The following is a 17,870-nucleotide window of genomic DNA, read 5'->3' as shown; positions in this document are numbered from 1 at the left end:
CTGAAAGGACTGGGCGCCAGTATTTGCATACTGTTTACAATATGGCTGCTCTCCTCGTGGTTGGAAGTGGAAGTTGACTGCTCTTTAACAGATCAGTTTATTGACTGTGTCGCTTCAGTAAAGGTACGTATAGGGTTATAATGGCACGTGTAAAAGGAAGTATAGTGTTAGGTAGAGTCTTGGTCAGTAAAATGAAGTCTTTCGCGTTCGATGGCCGAACAAATCCCAAGTCTACACAAACTTGATACAGCTTATTTCCACTGGAGACAGTTTTAACTCCATATCAACATGTAAGTCAGTGAGCGCAATAGTTTTTTTATGCTGTGCTTCTCATGTAGCAGCTCTCACAAGGTGTCACATGAATGGCTCGCTACCCTTCGTGAAAATAATAGAACAAACAACAGGAGTAATGTCCCTACATGTAGATCTAGACACAGAAGGAGTTTACAAGGCACCGGTCAGCATAAAACACGGACTGCGGACTATGTACTAAGGATGTATACTTGAGCGAAAAATAATTGTTGTTTGCGCCAAAAACTGTGCGGATGACCCCATGTAACGCAACGGCTCGTATTGCGCTTTTATTTGTTATCAAAGAAAGTGAATAAATCTTGTTCAAAGTTTCTTCGTCCGTTGAACTTCGTGGGAATTCACCATGAACTATTATCAGGATCTTCCTCTGCAAAGTACCTTAATACAGTCAAAACAAGCTACAGTGTACCTTGCCTTTACAGTCAAAACAACAAAAGTGTTTTCTTCAAGAGTAAATTATGGTATTAAATTGTGAAGAACAGCTCCCGCTAACCGACTGTCGGTCAACTGCCGGCCGACAGGTGACCAACAGACTACCAACAGGCCACCGACAGGTTACCGACAGTTTCCCAAAACAGACATTTTACTGTAAAACTGAGCAGTAAACACAGAAGTAAACCCGACGCAGAAAGCGATTGTAAAACGGATAAGACTTATAAACATTGTATTTCATTGTACTACGGTACTTACTACAAAACAAATCGACTCCTCGCCAAGATTTTCTTTTATACTAACTTCAATCTCTTATAAATATATCACCTACGTAACTTTAAGTCCATATAAAGGCAAGCAATGAAATCACATTCGAAGATGATTTTATCCAAAACTCAGGCCAAAAGAGTGCAAAAACTCCACACACGCACTCGCTGAAGTCGCCCTAGAATCATTTGCCACCCCTTCCAAGGGGGAATGAGACTAAGTTAACCAATCCAATATGGCGGAGAAAAATGGAGTAGATGTGTCCGCGTAAATTCTCCGGTCGATTTCAGCAGCGCAGAAGCTAGTTTTAGGCTTTGATGACCGAAACTCAGGAGTATATACCTTTCCTTTCAATCTCTCATAAATTTTGGGGTCCGTTACGGAGGAAAAACATAAAGAAATATAAAGGTTAGTGTTACCGTATAACCGACAACTTACCGACATCTTACCGACACCTTACCGACACATCACCGCCCGTCGGCCGACAGTTGACCGACATCATAGTCAAAACCTGTCGGCAGGTTGTCGGCCGACAGACGACCGACAGACAGCCGACAGACGGCCGACAGACGGACGACAGACGGCCGACAAACGACCAACAGTCGACCGACAGTCGGTTAGCGGGAGCTGTTCTTCACAATTACCTAAATTATTTGGTTTAGGAATTTTATTTCATTTTTTCTTCAACATCCCATTCTCGAAATGTATTATTCCTTGTTAAAACGGCAGCTTGATATCGCGATTCAAAACTCTGGTTCCAAACTCGAGTGTTGAGTGGATTATTACAGACACGTATGAATTTTGCCGAAATTTGCTTGTTTTTGCTACACTAACACACGGTTTGTTTTCACGTTACGCCATTCGTTTATTTCAACACCCCTCAGACCCCTGTAATGCCAAAAAAGAGGTACGAAATTTCAAGTACTGAAGAGGCTAAAAATTTCTACTGGCAGAAGAGAAACATAAGGGGGGGAAAACGTCTGACCCGGTTTTTATTCTCACGTGCCTGCCGCTTAAGGCTCGCCAGATATACAGTTGAATAACGATAACTCGAACCTTCAAGGGAGATCGAAGAAGGTTTGAGATATCGGGAGTTCGAGTTAGCGAGGGTAATTAATTATTAGAAAACAAAAACACCTGGAGGGGAATTGGAGAAGGTTTGAGTTTAGCAGGAGGTTCGAGTTATCTGTAATGAAATCAACAACATTATATAAAGTTTTGGGTTGAGTCTCCACTGCAACCCTGATCCAAGAATCAAAGACTAAAGCGAAGGAAACAAAAACAAATTTTAAGTTCCTCGCAATTGGAGGAATTTTAATGAGTTTTGCCGTAACTTACGAGCAAGCTTTCTGCAGGAAAAACGGCTAACTTTATCGACGTGAAACAACTTTGATGCTTTCAGCCTGGCTTCTAGTTATTTTGAACGTCAGGTCACGTTTGTAAGCATTTTGAATGCTTAGTCCACATTTTATACCGTAGTCCATGTTTTATACCTAGTCCGCAGTTTGAGTCCGCATTAATTTTTATACCCCAGTCTGTGTGGGGGTGGTTGGAGGTTATCTGAAATTCCCTTCATGGTAGGGGTATGGATATTTTCTGGAACTGCACAATAGGTAATCCTTGAATAGTCATCTAAGAAATGATTTATTTATTCTTGTGATTAACTGACCTTTATTATATGGCTACAATAGTACGCGCGCTCTGATTGGCTGCTGAGCGGGCATTATTTTCTTGTAATGACCGGGCATTATGAAAAATTTTCTCGGCTCGGCGGTTTTTTGAGTTGTGAATAAAAGTTACTAGCGCAAGCAGCAATTGCGAGAACGACAATAAATACCGACAAAATGTAACTATCTTTTCAACAACTGAAAGAAAAATATTAGCATACCGATACTTCTTTAGTATGAGCGACGAAGAGAGCCACAGAGAGCGAGAGCGAGTTTCACCTCGGTTTTTTTTAGATATTTCAGTTTAGAATAGCGCTAAAAGGCCATATAATAAATAACTTATTAACCTCGTCCGTTCGGTCATTACAGGGCAATCTCAGACCTCGGCCTTGATGTATTGACCTCGCTTTCGCTCGGTCAATACATCAAGGCCTCTGTCTGAGATTCCCCTGTAATGACCTCACTCTCGGTTAATAAGTAGTATATCTCTGAGAAATCAGAGAGAAAACAATGTGGGTTACATGTATAACATCAGTTCATGTTGTATTGATTGTTCAATCACAACGTCAAGTACATATGGTATGATTTTTCATTGATTACTCCCCTATTGTGCAAATATTTTTGAGATACTGTTCTTAAATTCTTAAGCTATAATTAAACGTTTCATTATTATATAATATAACTGAAGTTGTTCTTATAATTATGGTTCCTACAATAACATGTATGGGCGGCTGTTACCACCAAAAATACAAGGATTTCAAATAGATCAGTAAACATATAAATGGTCTAGGGACGTCAATGAATGTGAAAATTGGCGCCAAACCATCACAGTCAACCTCGTTCCCAGCGTCTCTCATCTTCACTCGCAAACGATTTTGAAATACTGCCAATTTTTTTACACGACAACACAGATTAAATATTGTACAAAAAAAGGAAACAAAGATGTAAATCTGATTTTAAAAGAAGCTATTCCTATCCTGGCTACCCTTCTCTCAAATCCGCATCGAGCGGTCACATCATATGCTTTGCGTGACAAATGACAAGATAACAGATATCAGGTTGCTCACCATGGTCTTCTCTGCCACTGATTACTCAAAGACTTCTGAAATAAAGAGCCATCAAAGTTTAAATTAATGAAAATAAGCTCGGTTTACAATGGAAAAAGAGCTCTACAAATGGACATTAAGTGTAAAAATTGCTTTGGTCAAAGTGTCTGACTCGTGCACCATCGAAATAAATTATAAACTACAGTGTAGAACCCGTGATAACTCGAACTCGGATCTGACTCGAACAACCCCGCTAACTCGAACTATGAACTTTTGTTTATCTTGGTCAAATTTACCCAGATTACTCGAATTTTGGTTATTGCAACTCGCCACTGATGCCCATTGAAATATTCTACCAGCTCTTTTTGTCTTGTATTTAGATTTAAACACTAAAACAAACACTGTAACAGATTTAATTTTAATTGAACAACGAACAGATATTCGTATTTGACAGTCATGTTCCACTCCATAAAAATGTTTGATCGTGTGAGAGTTTCTTATATTAGGAAATAAATTTTATTTGCACTGTACTGTACACTAAAATGCTTGCAATCAGTAAAAAAAACAATTATCAACATGGAAAATTGAATATTCAGTCTACCCCGATAACTCGAACAGTTTTTCGATTCCCTTCTATTTAGAGTTCGAGTTGTCGGGCCGGTTCTACTGTATCACAAGCTGGCGACCGGCAAACAGTGCTAGAAATTGTTTCGGGTATCATTGATAATGAACAATGACGAAAACAATATAATGTCAGTGGAGCAACCAGAGGAAAAAACTTAACGAAATATCACTGAATGGCGACGTTCACACATTGACTAAGTGGTACGCTTGCGTCTCACTGTGATGGTTTGGCGCCAATTTTCACATTCATTGACGTCATGCTCCCCCGCAGATCGCTGTTCCAATTCACGTTTGGCTGTTCAACTTGCAGTTTGTATTTTTGGTGGTTTCGGTGCCAGACCATTCGCTGTCACGCTGAACCATGCAACTCATTGACGCTAGACTATTTGGTGAAAAGCTGTTCCAATAATGCATCGCTAAGCTGCTGGAAACTAAACCAAACCATTTTGTGATATGCTATACCATTTAACGCAAGGCTATACCGTTTCATGCTACGCTAAACCATTTGATGTCATGCTACGCTATTTCACACAACGCTGTGTCATTTGATGTCACGCTAGACCGTTCAAAAATAGACTGTGCTGTTGCAACATTGAATGCTAGCCCATTTTTGGTTTCCCTAGACCATTAATTTTCTCTTTATCTTATACTGTTTTACAAGCAAGAGCTAAGCTCCTCGCATTTAGGCTAGTTTATTTCACAATGTCATGATCTAATTCGACACAGGCGCCTACACCGTTCATAACTTGGCTAAACAATTTCTTTATTGGCTATACCACTCTGCAACTGATCCCTAGACCATTTATATGTTTACTGATCTATTTGAAATCCTTGTATTTTTGGTGGTAACGGCCGCCCATAAACATGTAATCAAATACTGTTAATGGTCACCGCTGGAACATGGAGTCTAAACATAGCCAAATTCATATTTATTAGTCAAGAAACATATCTAACCAAGATGATAAAAATCAGTCAAAATGAATTTAAAGTGGCTTTGCACAGTTTTTATTGCCTGTGTGTCATTTATCTTTTTTTTGTGGAAACTGTTCATATGAAAGAGGGTTTTGTTAGTGTTGTCCAACTGAACTACATTTTTATAATCAACAGTATGACAACTACAACAATTGCTTATAAATGAAATTGATTCTGTTAATCAATACATCAGATATTTTTTTTTGGTTGCAAGAACATTTATTGAACAAATCACAACTTAAATAAACAAAACACGGCTTAAATTACATTCAGTTATTAGTTACAGCCAAAACATTAATAAAGAATAAGAAATAATTAAAACACAAGATGCACAAATTTCAAATGGGTGCTTTAAATTATATCATGGGAAGTTCTTTTTTTTTACATGATTAGCCAGAAAAATTGTACATACCGGTACATGTATATAATACAAGTTTGTTTTTCTACTTACATGATGACTTACATAACAGTTTTTAACTTACTTACTGCCTAGTTAATTTTTCATAGGAAATTTATGGCTAGCTTACATTTTATTTAAAAGATGATTTGTGATTTGCATGTACTCTTTTCAATAGATACAGTGTAGTTTACTTTTAAAGAAATACATGTAGTACTATTTTTGTTCTCTTGAAGCGGAGTAGATGTAAATACTTGGTGATTATTATGCAGAGGTTCAAACCTAGTTTTTGGTTGGTTCAAGTCAATACCACCAGTGAGAAATACTTTGCCAGAAGGCTTTCATGTGCGGGCAGGAAAGAAAAATATGATGTAAAGTTTGTTTTTGATCACAAAGATGACATTTGTCTTGTTAAATGATTGTCTCTCTGAAAAGAGTTGCATTGGTTGGCAAGATGTGATGTAAAATTTTGAATTTAAATATAGCGAGCCCAATATTCTTGGTCATTTTAAAAGTTCTGCCGTAGAAGGTACAAATTTCAGCCCAATAAGGAGGCTAGAAGCCGATCCCAGGGGGGGTACTTCGGCTTGTAAATGACGGGGATGATCGAATGGAGGCAAAATTCAGGACCCAAAAGAATCCCTGAACCAAAAATAACACCCCCCCCCCCCCCAAAAAAAAAAAAAAAATCCCTTGTCAAATTACCTAAATTGTCAGGAGGTGCAATAAAATAACACAAAGAACGCTCGTTTTGTTTATTCATCATACCATAAATACGCCAAGGCACATAAGTTCGTTTTTAATACCCAAAAAATCCCCTATCTTAATCAAGGTACCCATAAAATACTTGCCAAATTTTCCTACCCAAAAAAATCCCGGAATCGAAAATTTCAAACCCCAAAAAATCCTACGATCATCCCCGTCATTAACAAGCCGGAGTACCCCCCCCCCCCCCCCCCCCCCCCCCCCTGGGAAGCTGATTAATATGAAAGCTTGTTTTAAGGAATTTTCTCTGCATATTCAAAGCCAGTGGGTGCATTTGAGTTAAATTCTTTTAAAAAGCAGATCCAGTTTTGGGGGATAGAGTTGTATAGGCCATAATAAGTAAGAAAATTTGTTTTGATTGTGAATGTCCAGCAAAAGTCATGAAATGTTAGGGAGTTGTTTTCATAGAAAATGTCTTTGATTCTGGAATTTTGGAACAGTCTCTTGACAACAAAAAACGCTAAGTGATTTACATCAGGAAGTTTAAAGTAACTGTTGTAAAAGTAAAATGCAGATCAGGTGTAATATACAGACTACTGATAAGAGAAAACAGAAGAGTAAGTTTTCTGCAAAGCAATATTTTCAGTATTGTTTGTTATGAAACAATTTTACTGGGTAGGGTTTGATAAAGGTTTCTCAACACAATGACAACATGACTCGTCTACTGTTAAATCTCCCTGGTCATCAGATTTCTTCACAGCTGGGCAAAAGTAAGTACCGGTAGGTGATGGGAGGGGATGGGTGGTAAGACAGACATTAGAGATCTAACTCAGAGATGTAATTCTTATTGAAGACATACAGTAAAACTGGATAAGTGATTGCTTGTTACTTGCAGTGGAAAAAACTCATAACCTGGCAAAGCAGAGCAGGATGTTGATCTTGCTCCCCTTACAGGAACAGCAAGCCCAATGATGCAGATGAGAAACATTTATCATAGTCCAGTAAAGCATTTCTCAGTAATCAGAGTGAAATCAAAATGATGCCAAAATCCATTGGCATGGCAATGTCAAAGTAGGCCAGAGATACCCTATTTTCAGCCATTCAAGGCTAATAAGTTAACTACTTGTAGAGAGTTCTTGTTTATGATATACATGTATGTTTCTCTAATTGAGGAAAAAAACGTTCTTTTTTGCACAAACTTTAAAAATATTCTGTATGTAGTGTTCAGAGCTACCTAAAATATAACATTGCATTGCACCCTACATGTACCTACAGTTTTTGAACAATCTTACCAATTAGACAAGAACATGTCAAAAACAAGATCTTTCACCATGTAGTTTTTAAGTTATTACATGTAGCCTCAAGAGGTCATAAAGGAGTATCTTTTGGCCACAGTGCCCTCAATTTGTTCATTATCTAAGTAAACCGTATACAAATTTGAACAAAAAGTGTTCTTTAACAATATTGGTGTAGCTGTGATAGAACACGAAAGACAGGCATGTCTAAACCTAAAACTACAACGATCAGGAATAAATAATATGGCAACAACATTAGATTATTAAACTGAGTGAATGATCTCGAAGTATGTTACAGTCTAATAGGTACATGTATTGTAAAAGCTCTATTAAACCCTGGGGGAGGGGTGGGGCCGGGGTTGCTTATTTATTTTCAAGACATTTTGAAAGGGAAGGGTCCTTATTAGAGAGCTGGGGGAAGGGGGCAGGCTTATTTCAACGCACAAATCAGGTAGTTTACATATAAAAGAAATAATTAAAAGTGGACTTTTCTATGTTTGAGTGCTTTTTAGTAACATTTCTCAGGGAAGGGTAGGCTTAACAAAAAGTGGGGCTTATTAAAAAAAAATTGAACTTCCGGATGGGGGCTTAAAAGAGACTAGGAGCTTAATAAAGCTTTTATGGTATATGAACAGCTTTACCAAATTTAAATAAAGTTGCTGGGTGTTATTGATCAGGCTCCCAAAGATTATGAATATAATATATTTTATGTATTGTCCGAAGACTGGTTCTCGCTAGCGTTAGGAAGCATTAGAAAGCTAGACATTATTAGAGTACTGTAGGACATTTTCAATAAGGACAGTAGGGACATATATGTGTATAAAGATTTTATCTGTACATGTAGATCATTATTAGTGATTTAAAAGTTGGTTCGCACACAGGAAGTTTGGAGAGTACGAAAGAGACATAACAAGCTTCTTGAGTGCTCTCCAAACTTCCCAAGTGGTTTCATAAATCGATACACGCACAGCTTAAAGCATGAACCAATTCTTTTACAGTAGAACCCCGATATAACGATATGCCAAGGGAGCAGTAAAATATATCGTTATATCGAGGTATCGTTATATCGAAACTCCCGATATAACGATATGACCGTGTAATAGCCGAAAATATCGTTTTATCGGGGTAAAACTAACATGTACTTTTTCACTGGATACAGAGGTTTAGAATAAAGTATCATTTTTGTATACCATCGTACAAAGCTGTTATCAGAAACGTTCGAGATTACTCGATTACTGTTATGCTACTGGATTAAGTTCGATATTTTGCTTAAATTGTGACTGTGTACTGATAATATCGTAATATCGGGGAAGATTTTCCGTTCGGTACGCTAAATTCTCATCGTTATATCGAAGATCGTTTTATCGGGGTTTTGTCCCATACATTTTACTGTAACTTTTGCCGGGAATATTCATCGTTAAATCGGGAATATCGTTATATCGAGGATCGTTACATGTATATCGGGGTTCCACTGTATAATAGTATAGCAGCTACAAAGTTGTTCGTGAATCTCAGAATGTTTGCCGTTGTATGCTAACGATTAAGAATCTTCTATTTTACTGTGAAGACTATCGGAAAGTGAGCGACGGGAACTCGCAGCTAACAAAACTCGACAGAGCTAAAAATAATGCAACTGCAGACGTCATCTTCTGTACGCACGGCCGTGCGTATGTTGTGTTATACGCCATGATGGCTTTTAAGCTATCATGGTGCAAACAGTATAACCTGGTTTTAATGTTTGATGTTAGAAACATGTGGACAGTTTGCCCTGTAGGTGTGGTGATCCTGACAGAGACATTTGTACTTGCAAAAATGATATCTGCTTTACGACTGTGACACTAGTTTGTAAATGAAGTGAAAAAAGCAAGAGAACCCATTTTTTTATGTGGTTCTCCTAAAGATTGTTTTGATGCTGAGAAATGACGTGTTTCTGTTGTAGGTCAAATTAGTTTCAGATTAAATTCGTTTCCAACCTACGTAGGTTGGACTGTTTCAACTTGAATATAACACTCTTACAATGACATATTAAAATACCCATTTATTATTTTAACTTGTTTTCAGTGACATAAGAGTGTTATCTTCAGATTAAAACATATTTAACCTGAAAACCAATATGGGCTACCACATTTCCATCACCAGTAGCTTGACGCTGTGTATGTCTTTTCTTTTGTAGAGCCAAAGCGCAATGCACGACAAGAGCGTCGTTTCACCTGGCAATCTGAAGAAACGTGCAACAGCTAAATCGAAAGAGACACCGTTTAAATGTATTCACTGTTTCAAGTGTTTCAGCACTGCAGGAAATCTCAAAACTCATGAAATGATACACAGAAACGAAAAGCCTTTTAAATGTAACCACTGCGACAAGTCTTTTAATCAGCAAGCAAGTTTACAACGTCACATAAGAACACACACTGGAGAGAAACCTTTTGATTGTAAACAATGTGGCAAGTGTTTTCGGCATGTGGAAACTCTGCGTCAGCACGTACGAACTCATACAGGAGAGAAGCCGTTTGAATGCAAACATTGTGGCAAGTGTTTTGGACATTCCACGGCCTTTCGAGTACATCAAAGAATACATACAGGAGAGAGGCCTTTTAAATGTAAGGAGTGTGGCAAGTGTTTTAAGCAGTCAGGGCAGCTACACCTGCATCAGCAAATGCATGCAGGGTTGAAGCCTTTTGAATGTGACCACTGTGGCAAGTGTTTTTATTTGGCCGGAAATCTAAAGCAACAGAAAAGAGTGCACACAGGAGAACGGCCTTTTGAATGTTACGTGTGTGGCAGGTGTTTTGGTCACAGAACAAGTTTAAAGTTACATGAAAGAATCCACACAGGAGAGAAACCTTATGGATGCAACCATTGTGGCAAGTGTTTCGGTCGATCTAAATATTTGAAGCGACATGAAAAAACTCACAGCACGGGCAAGCCATCCAAGCGGCGTGGAAAGCATTTGAACTCCTTCCCTAATAGAACTACATGTATTAACTCGGGAAAAACTCCTTTAGAATGCCAACAGTGTTACAAGTGTTTCAGCACTGCAGGAAATCTCAAAAAACATGAAATGATACACAGAAACGAAAAGCCTTTTAAGTGTAACCAGTGTGACAAATGCTTCAATCAGCAAGCAAGTCTAACGCGTCATATAAGAACACACACTGGAGAGAAGCCTTTTCAATGTAACCAGTGTGGCAAGTGTTTCCGGCATGTGGAAACTCTGCGCCAGCACGTACGAACACACACAGGCGAGAAGCCGTTTGAATGCGAACAGTGTGGCAGGTGGTTTAGACAATCCACGGCTCTCCGAGTACATCAAAGAATACATACAGGAGAGATGCCTTTTAAATGCAAGGAGTGTGGCAAGTGTTTTAGGCAGTCAGGGCTGCTCCATCTGCATCTAAGAGTGCACACATGACAGAAGGAAAGCCTTTTGATTGTTACCACTGTGGCAAGCGTTTTAGCAAATCTGAAGATCTGAAGAGACGTACAGTCATAAACGCACAACTCGGAGATACCTCGGAAGATTAGAAATCAGTGAACCTCCTTCAGAAAAAAACATGCGTGATCAATTATTTATTTAACTAATCAGGCTTCACGACGCGCAATGAAGACGTGGCAATGAAATGTTGCACCAAAAAAACTTTGCCAAACCAGACGTGCACAATGTGTAGTTTACGACGAATGGCAAAATATTTAAGTTGCGTAAATAGATAGATATGTGGTTGTGGAAAATGTTGCAGTACTTTTTTTTTAGTCTTGATAGGGCTGTTCGTCGTGTTCTTGTTCGTTTTTTAGCGTTTTGATAGGGTTGTGCATTGAACAATTAGCTTCTGTATTAGTTCAAACGTTTACACCACAACATTTTACGAAGCAAATATTATGACAACATATTTACCTCAAGGCATTGCTTCACTATACAGAACACTTGAACTTACACTACCACTGATGACGACCGTACGGTCGAAAACGTTTTGGTTTTTAGATCTTGAATTACATTTTAGCCTTTATTATACACAAAATTTAATACCACGATTTTGTAAAACCCGATATAATTATTCATTTTACAATGTACATTGAGTCTGCAAAGTAAAAAAAAAAAAAAAAAAAATTAGCCTTTGTTTACAGATAGAAACCGTCAATAGCCCAATTTGGATATTTTAAAATTCAGCCTAAAACAATAGACATCACTACGAGGCTCCGGGGAATAAACCCCACAAACTCTATAGTTTAGTCCTCGGAGCCTCGTAGTGAGGTCTATTGTTTATGCTGAATTTAATATATCGAAATTGGGCTATTCCCTCCCCTTCCTCTAGTGATAATTCTTTCTCGAAAATAACACTTCCCCTCCACTTCAATCAATATTTTTAATAGAGCAATAGAACAATGGCATTTCTACCGCCTGTAAATACAGTATCCGTATTCTGGAGCACGATTCGCATTTTGTGCCGTTGCTGTGTGCTCAGAGATTTTCGAGGTTCATTTAACGGCCACTGTCAGTAAAACAATGACTAGGAAGGGATGATAACCGTCTTACCAGGGACAACTTCTCTCTATACAAACAGGCCCTTAGGAAGTTAGGAGAGCACTGATAAAGTTGGAGTTGTTCTGTTTTCTCATCATCCATCAACTTTCCACATGCATACATCTACAAAACTAACTTGGATCGCATAACTATTCTTTCAGTCCCATAACAAACAAAAGACCAAAGAAAACTAAAAAATACGATAATCAAATACAAGAAAAAAGTTTAATAACACACGTTTAGAAGATTACAAATAACAGTTGGAAATGGAGCTGTAAGTTATCTATAGCTGTAATATCAAACTATTCCTAATTTGTTTACATGTACAATTCCAATGTTGACAAGAAATCTCGACATAAGTATTGATGAAAAACTACCCACGATTACTAATATGACTAGTATCAATTACATGTACATACTAAAAAGACGTCAGACCTAGCAGGCACAATAGCTATACTAACTTAAGTTTGATGTTTTATCTTTAACCGAAAAAAGTAACTACTTTACAACGATATATCCTGTATTTCACCTATTTTAATATTTGTGAAAAACAATTGTTATATCGAAAATCCCTCAAAAGGTAAAAAAAAAAAAAAAGATCATCCCACCACTTCTAAACCTTCGAAAATCTACGAAACCTTTAAAAACATTACTTTTTCGAGCTAAATACTTTTGTTTAGCCTTTTAAAATAATTACAAAGAAATATACTACCACAGACATTCAATGATTACTTTTTAGAAAAGTAAACATCTACAATGGTATAACACGGGATTCGCAATGGGGCTACACATAAAAATAATGTCGTACGAAAAAGATTTTTTTAAATTTTACATGAAAGCCACTTGGAGGTATCGTAATGTGCAGAGATGAGGCAAGAAAAAACTCAGCGAAATACTTGCCAGACAAAAGAAAAGTGAACGAAAACAAAAACCACAGGCAAGTGTTTTCTCTACTTTCTTACCCTACTCAGTTCTTTGCAGCAAAAATATAATATAGCATTACTTCTTTTCCTATTGGATTCAGTAAGGTTCGCTTTTTATTTTCAGCTCTTCAATTCAGTTGTCATCGTACAAAGCATAAACGTCAGTACATGTCTCACCACTGTTATTATTCTCGGAATGATTTGCCAAGTCCTGTGAATACCATATTTGGAACTGTTGGCCAACTGATACAGTAAGCGAAATGGGAAGATAATTAAATACAAGAGTTTCGGAGTTAACATCAGCTGTATCAAGGTGATATCCATATGCTGGTGTATTACTAACTAAAACGTATTCTGCTAGTGGAAGGACAGTTCTGTTCATATAGGTTATCAAAGTCATAAGATTATTCATTCCAAACTTCATATTTAAGCAGCCCCAATAGGTTGATGCGTGCTGTTCGTTGCACTGCAAGGAACCACTTATATGAACGAGTTTAAAAGTGTGGATTTGTCCCTTTTCTTGGATTACAAAAGCCCCATAGTTGTCATCTTTAGCTCCAAAGCAGGCAGGTTCAATGTTGATCTTTTTCCAGTTATCTGAAAAGAATTTTGTTTAGGTTCTTGTTAATAACAGTCCTTCTATTTTTTTTATTCAGCTTTTAGGGTGGAAAAGAACTTTAACTGCAAGGGTGTTTAATTTATAGTGTTCAAGTGGTAACCCTATTCATAAACTGCTGTCATTTGTTTTCAACGTTTGGAATGTTATTTTGAGAGACGAAACTACTCCAAGTTTAAAAATAAACAAATAAATAGGTAAAAAAAAAATGGATGAACGACTGAACGGAAAACCAAACGAATGAACGAAGAAACCAACGAAGAAACAAATAATATAAATGACCGAACGAGCGAACGATTAAACGAACGAGCAAACTTAAGAGTTAACCAACCAACCAACCAACGAACGAACGAATTCGTAACGAGCGAACGAACGAACGAGAGAACAAACCGAAGAAGAAACGAACGAACGAGAACGTCCTTTAGAGCTTTTTATCCATAGTCGTCCATTGGGTTATATCCTAAACCTCGATAGGAACACAGTACTAGCACGAGCTATTGACGTAACTTATGATGACACGAGCAGAGAGAGTTTATTTTGTGATAATTGCATTGTAAAATGAGCAATTTTCCTCTATTTTATCGCCGTGTTTTTTAAAAGCAACAAACTATTTCTCTGTGTCACTATCGAGCTCCAGAAAAGCTAGAGGGGTTTGGGAGAACTCGAAAAAGCTGTGTCAGCACTTGTCTGCCGCTCGCTCTCCCATGGCAATTCTTGTTCTCCCAAACTTTCACTAATGCACGGCTTCTTTATCATAAATTTTTACCTTTTTCGCATTGTTCTCCTGTGTAACCAGGCTTGCAATCACACAAATATCTCTTGTCTGTAAATCCATTCAGGCAAGTTCCATTATGACTGCAGGGGCTACTGGAGCACGGATTCTGGAACATGGAAGGTAATGAATATATTGAATGATTTCTCTCAACGTTGCCTACTCTTCTAAAAAAAACTAAAATTATTTTCCACTTCTAGTGTATACCTCGGTACTTCTGTAGACAAAGCCTTCTCGCGGTATAAGATCATCAGGGTGTTGAGTGTTGTCAGAATCACTAAGTTCGCACACCCTTCTGTCATTTATCGGTGGACCAAGGTTGAATGACACACAGCGACTTTCCATCGTACAAAGATCTTTACAAGATGCATATATTCCTATGGAAAGGTTTTTCAATATGTGACCTTGAAGAGCAAAGCCTTGAATTGGTGGGGTAAACTTGAGGTGACGGCATAGATCTGTAATGTTGAGGACAAAAAAATATAGTGTAGTTAAAATACTGCCTTCATGTGAACAGAATGGTATCAGAAAAATTATAGTTAATTTGAGAAAGAAATTGGGGCACCTTACCTTAGAAGACTAAGATTTCACCTTGAAACAATAGAGCCTTTTGTTTTCGGAGGGACGAAAATGCTGTCTTTTTATCGATTTTTAGGTATTAAGGGAAACGCTACTTGCTGGAAATTGTGAAAGGAATCTTAATTCTTTTTAACAGAGTTATTTCAAAGTGTTTATTCAACGGAGTTTATTGGAAAAGGTATGTTGTAAATTCGGGAAAAACTCTGTTACCTAACATTTTTGCAGCTTTGAGTATTTAGCTAAAAAATCTAAACAGAAGATAACTTTTACGGTGGCAAAATTGCTATAAGAAAGAAGTTTATAAGTGAAGCTTCTGTTATGACTGTTTAAGGAAGTCACGTTTAAATTATCCCAAATAAATTCGGTTTCACAAAAGGTGAGACGTGGGAAAGTTATATATGTTGATATAATAAATCGAACAGGTATAAGCTGCTCCTAAAATATTAATTTACTCTTAAATTTTTGCCAATGACAAGACATATAAACAAAATTGTGTGGATTTTTTTTACTTGTTTATGGTTTAGTTATTTCTTCATTTTTTATGAATAAAAAACAAGCCGCTGGGTTTCTTTAATGTTTTTTTTATGAGCACAACAATACAGTTGATAATGTTTACATAAATAAGATCCTTTGTCCAAAGTTCTTGAAGATTGCTATTAAATTGTTACACTTATTGTGTCTTTTGTCAGTTGCGTTTTATTTTGTGTCCATCCCGTAGCCTGGTTTAGATTAAATTTTTCTCCCATTAATTTTAAACTAAATTCTTGTGTGTCAAAGTCCGCAACAAATTTTACAGAGAATGAAAACACAACAGGACATTTGAAGCAAACCTATACTCTTAAATTTGATGAGTAAAATAAATTAAATCAGTTCGCCAGGTGTCTTAATTTTGGACTGTGAATATCTCATAAAAGATTCTGAATCAAGGTTCGACCTTCCCTTTCTTCTTTAAAAAAAATATTTTATTTTGCGCTTGCATCGTTCTAGAAGAAAACTCTACGATTAAAATATTTAAGCTTGTAGCTTGTCTTAAGCAAACCATACTTCTGGTAAATGTTTTTTCCCTCCATAGCCAAACTAATAATAAAATAATACAAGTTGAAAAGAGAAGTTTCGCAGCTGCCAAGCTTACGTTAACTTTCAGTCTATAGAGTTATTTTCTTTCATTATCTCCTTTTTATGATGACCTACATAACTGTTTTAAATCATAAGGCTTTGCTATACTTTTCCCAAAAACCGGCGCAGTAGATTATTATTATTGAATTATTGTTTATATTAGCACAAGAACGTTCTGATTTCTCTCTAGTCGAGCTTTTTAATTATAATTCAGTTTGAAAAGTACTTAATCTGTGCTTGCATTTTAATTTTTACAAAAGTAGTTATCAGCCATGATGAGAAAAACTGAAATCTAACTGTCTTAAAAGCGGTTTCTTCTCCCATAGCATCGACAAGTTTACTTGGAACAGTGTGATGTATAACAAAAAATAACCAAACTTACCTCGCACACTCTGGCAATTTCCATTTGTAACCAACACTAGAAATAAAAGGAAACCAACTGGGAACCTCCAGAGGCTTTTGGAATAGATCAGAACACGAACGATCTTCATACCTAAAGCTTTAGAAAGGTTTATGCACAAAGCAATGAATTTTGAAAGTCCGAAATGAAATAAATAATTTAAAAGCTCCAGAATTTATCTCACTGTCAATCACGCAACGTATCAAAAGTAAACTTTGTATTGTCTGTAAACATTCCTTTTAAATTGCGTATAAAAATAAACAATTACCTACAAGGATTTTTCCTATAAATGGAAAACGTTGAAGACTGCGCTCGACCCTAGTGTCCCATATGCATCAGGCTGGAGCTTACCCGGTTTTCAGAAGCATGAAGCCACTGACTGGGAGTAGTTCTAATCCTTCTTGGAAAGGGATGCTAGTCCATCGTAGGGCTACCCCAGCATTAAATTCGCCGACACCCATTTATTCACTTGGGTGGAGAGAGGCACTATGAGAATAGGGTGTCTTGCCGAAGAACACTGACGCAATGCCCCGGTTAGGGTTCGAACCCGGACCGCTCATGCGAACAGCAATCCATTATGCCTCCGCGCTTCCTTATACAAAATGACTGGGAACCTAGCTCCAGTGGATTTTGGAATAGATCAAACCACGAACGACCTTCAAACTTAAAAACCTTTTAAAACGTACAAGCAGTGAAGCAATGAATTCAGAAAGTCCGAAATGAAATGAAATGCGTAGTACTAACCGCAACTTCAGTTTTTGTATTATAAAGCACTGTCTCTACAGTAGTCCAATTTCGATTTATTAAAAATCTTCCCTGGGTCTGACGCTTTGTGGAATGACAAACAAAACAAAACAGCTATTTATTCATCCCTGTACCAAAATGTAATTTTTGTTTAATCTTAAAGTCTCTCGAGTTAAAGTTTGAAAATTATATTGAAACAGTATTCATTAATATGCTCCTTCACTTGATCGATAAACAAACTGTGAGGGTAAAGTGTCCAAGAACCCAAGAGCACAGCATAAAGGCAAAGTTTGGATGGAACGCCCAACTCAACCTTTAAGTCAGAAGTATAATGCACTAACCATGTAGCCTGAACTTCATATGAATTCCTCTGGTTGAGCGCCCCCGAAAAAAAAGACTTTTTCTCGGGAGCGCGCAACCGAAGGAAGACGTCTAACATTCAGGCAACTACTCACAAGCCTTACCGTCATATTCTTTAATAACA

At 37.3% G+C, this 17,870-nt stretch overlaps 2 protein-coding genes across 2 annotated transcripts; one reads left to right on the top strand and one right to left on the bottom strand.

The window, feature by feature from the left end:
• The first annotated feature begins 28 nt into the window (after positions 1–28).
• Positions 29–11,825, top strand: LOC144657497 (uncharacterized). Its single transcript, XM_078517842.1, has 2 exons — positions 29–123; positions 9,891–11,825. Exon 2 carries the CDS (start codon positions 9,903–9,905, stop codon positions 11,127–11,129), a length of 1,227 nt encoding a protein of 408 aa, XP_078373968.1. The 5' UTR covers positions 29–123; positions 9,891–9,902; the 3' UTR covers positions 11,130–11,825.
• A 743-nt stretch (positions 11,826–12,568) lies between these two features.
• Positions 12,569–16,753, bottom strand: LOC144658644 (uncharacterized). Its single transcript, XM_078519104.1, has 4 exons — positions 16,625–16,753; positions 14,755–15,005; positions 14,542–14,656; positions 12,569–13,756 (listed from the first exon to the last, which is right to left on the bottom strand). The coding sequence occupies exons 1-4, from the start codon at positions 16,731–16,733 to the stop codon at positions 13,293–13,295; spliced, it is 939 nt and encodes a 312-aa protein (XP_078375230.1). The 5' UTR covers positions 16,734–16,753; the 3' UTR covers positions 12,569–13,292.
• Between the last annotated feature and the right edge of the window lie 1,117 nt (positions 16,754–17,870).

Source organism: Oculina patagonica, chromosome 6 (assembly GCF_052425735.1).
Source record: "Oculina patagonica isolate OP01 chromosome 6, crgOcupat, whole genome shotgun sequence".
NCBI classification, from domain to species: domain Eukaryota; kingdom Metazoa; phylum Cnidaria; class Anthozoa; order Scleractinia; family Oculinidae; genus Oculina; species Oculina patagonica.
The sequence above is the reverse complement of the archived record's forward strand: the minus strand, read 5'-3'. Positions and strand labels throughout refer to the sequence as shown.

Bases quoted from the DNA above. Each gene is read 5' to 3' on its own strand.
- LOC144657497 (XM_078517842.1), top strand. From the start codon at position 9,903: ATGCACGACAAGAGCGTCGTTTCACCTGGCAATCTGAAGAAACGTGCA.
- LOC144658644 (XM_078519104.1), bottom strand. From the start codon at position 16,733: ATGAAGATCGTTCGTGTTCTGATCTATTCCAAAAGCCTCTGGAGGTTC. The intron at 14,657-14,754 runs GTATACACTAGA...TCCATGTTCCAG, and splicing joins TTGTCTACAGAAGTACCGAG to AATCCGTGCTCCAGTAGCCC. The intron at 13,757-14,541 runs GTAAAAATTTAT...AATTCTTTTCAG, and splicing joins AGGAGAACAATGCGAAAAAG to ATAACTGGAAAAAGATCAAC.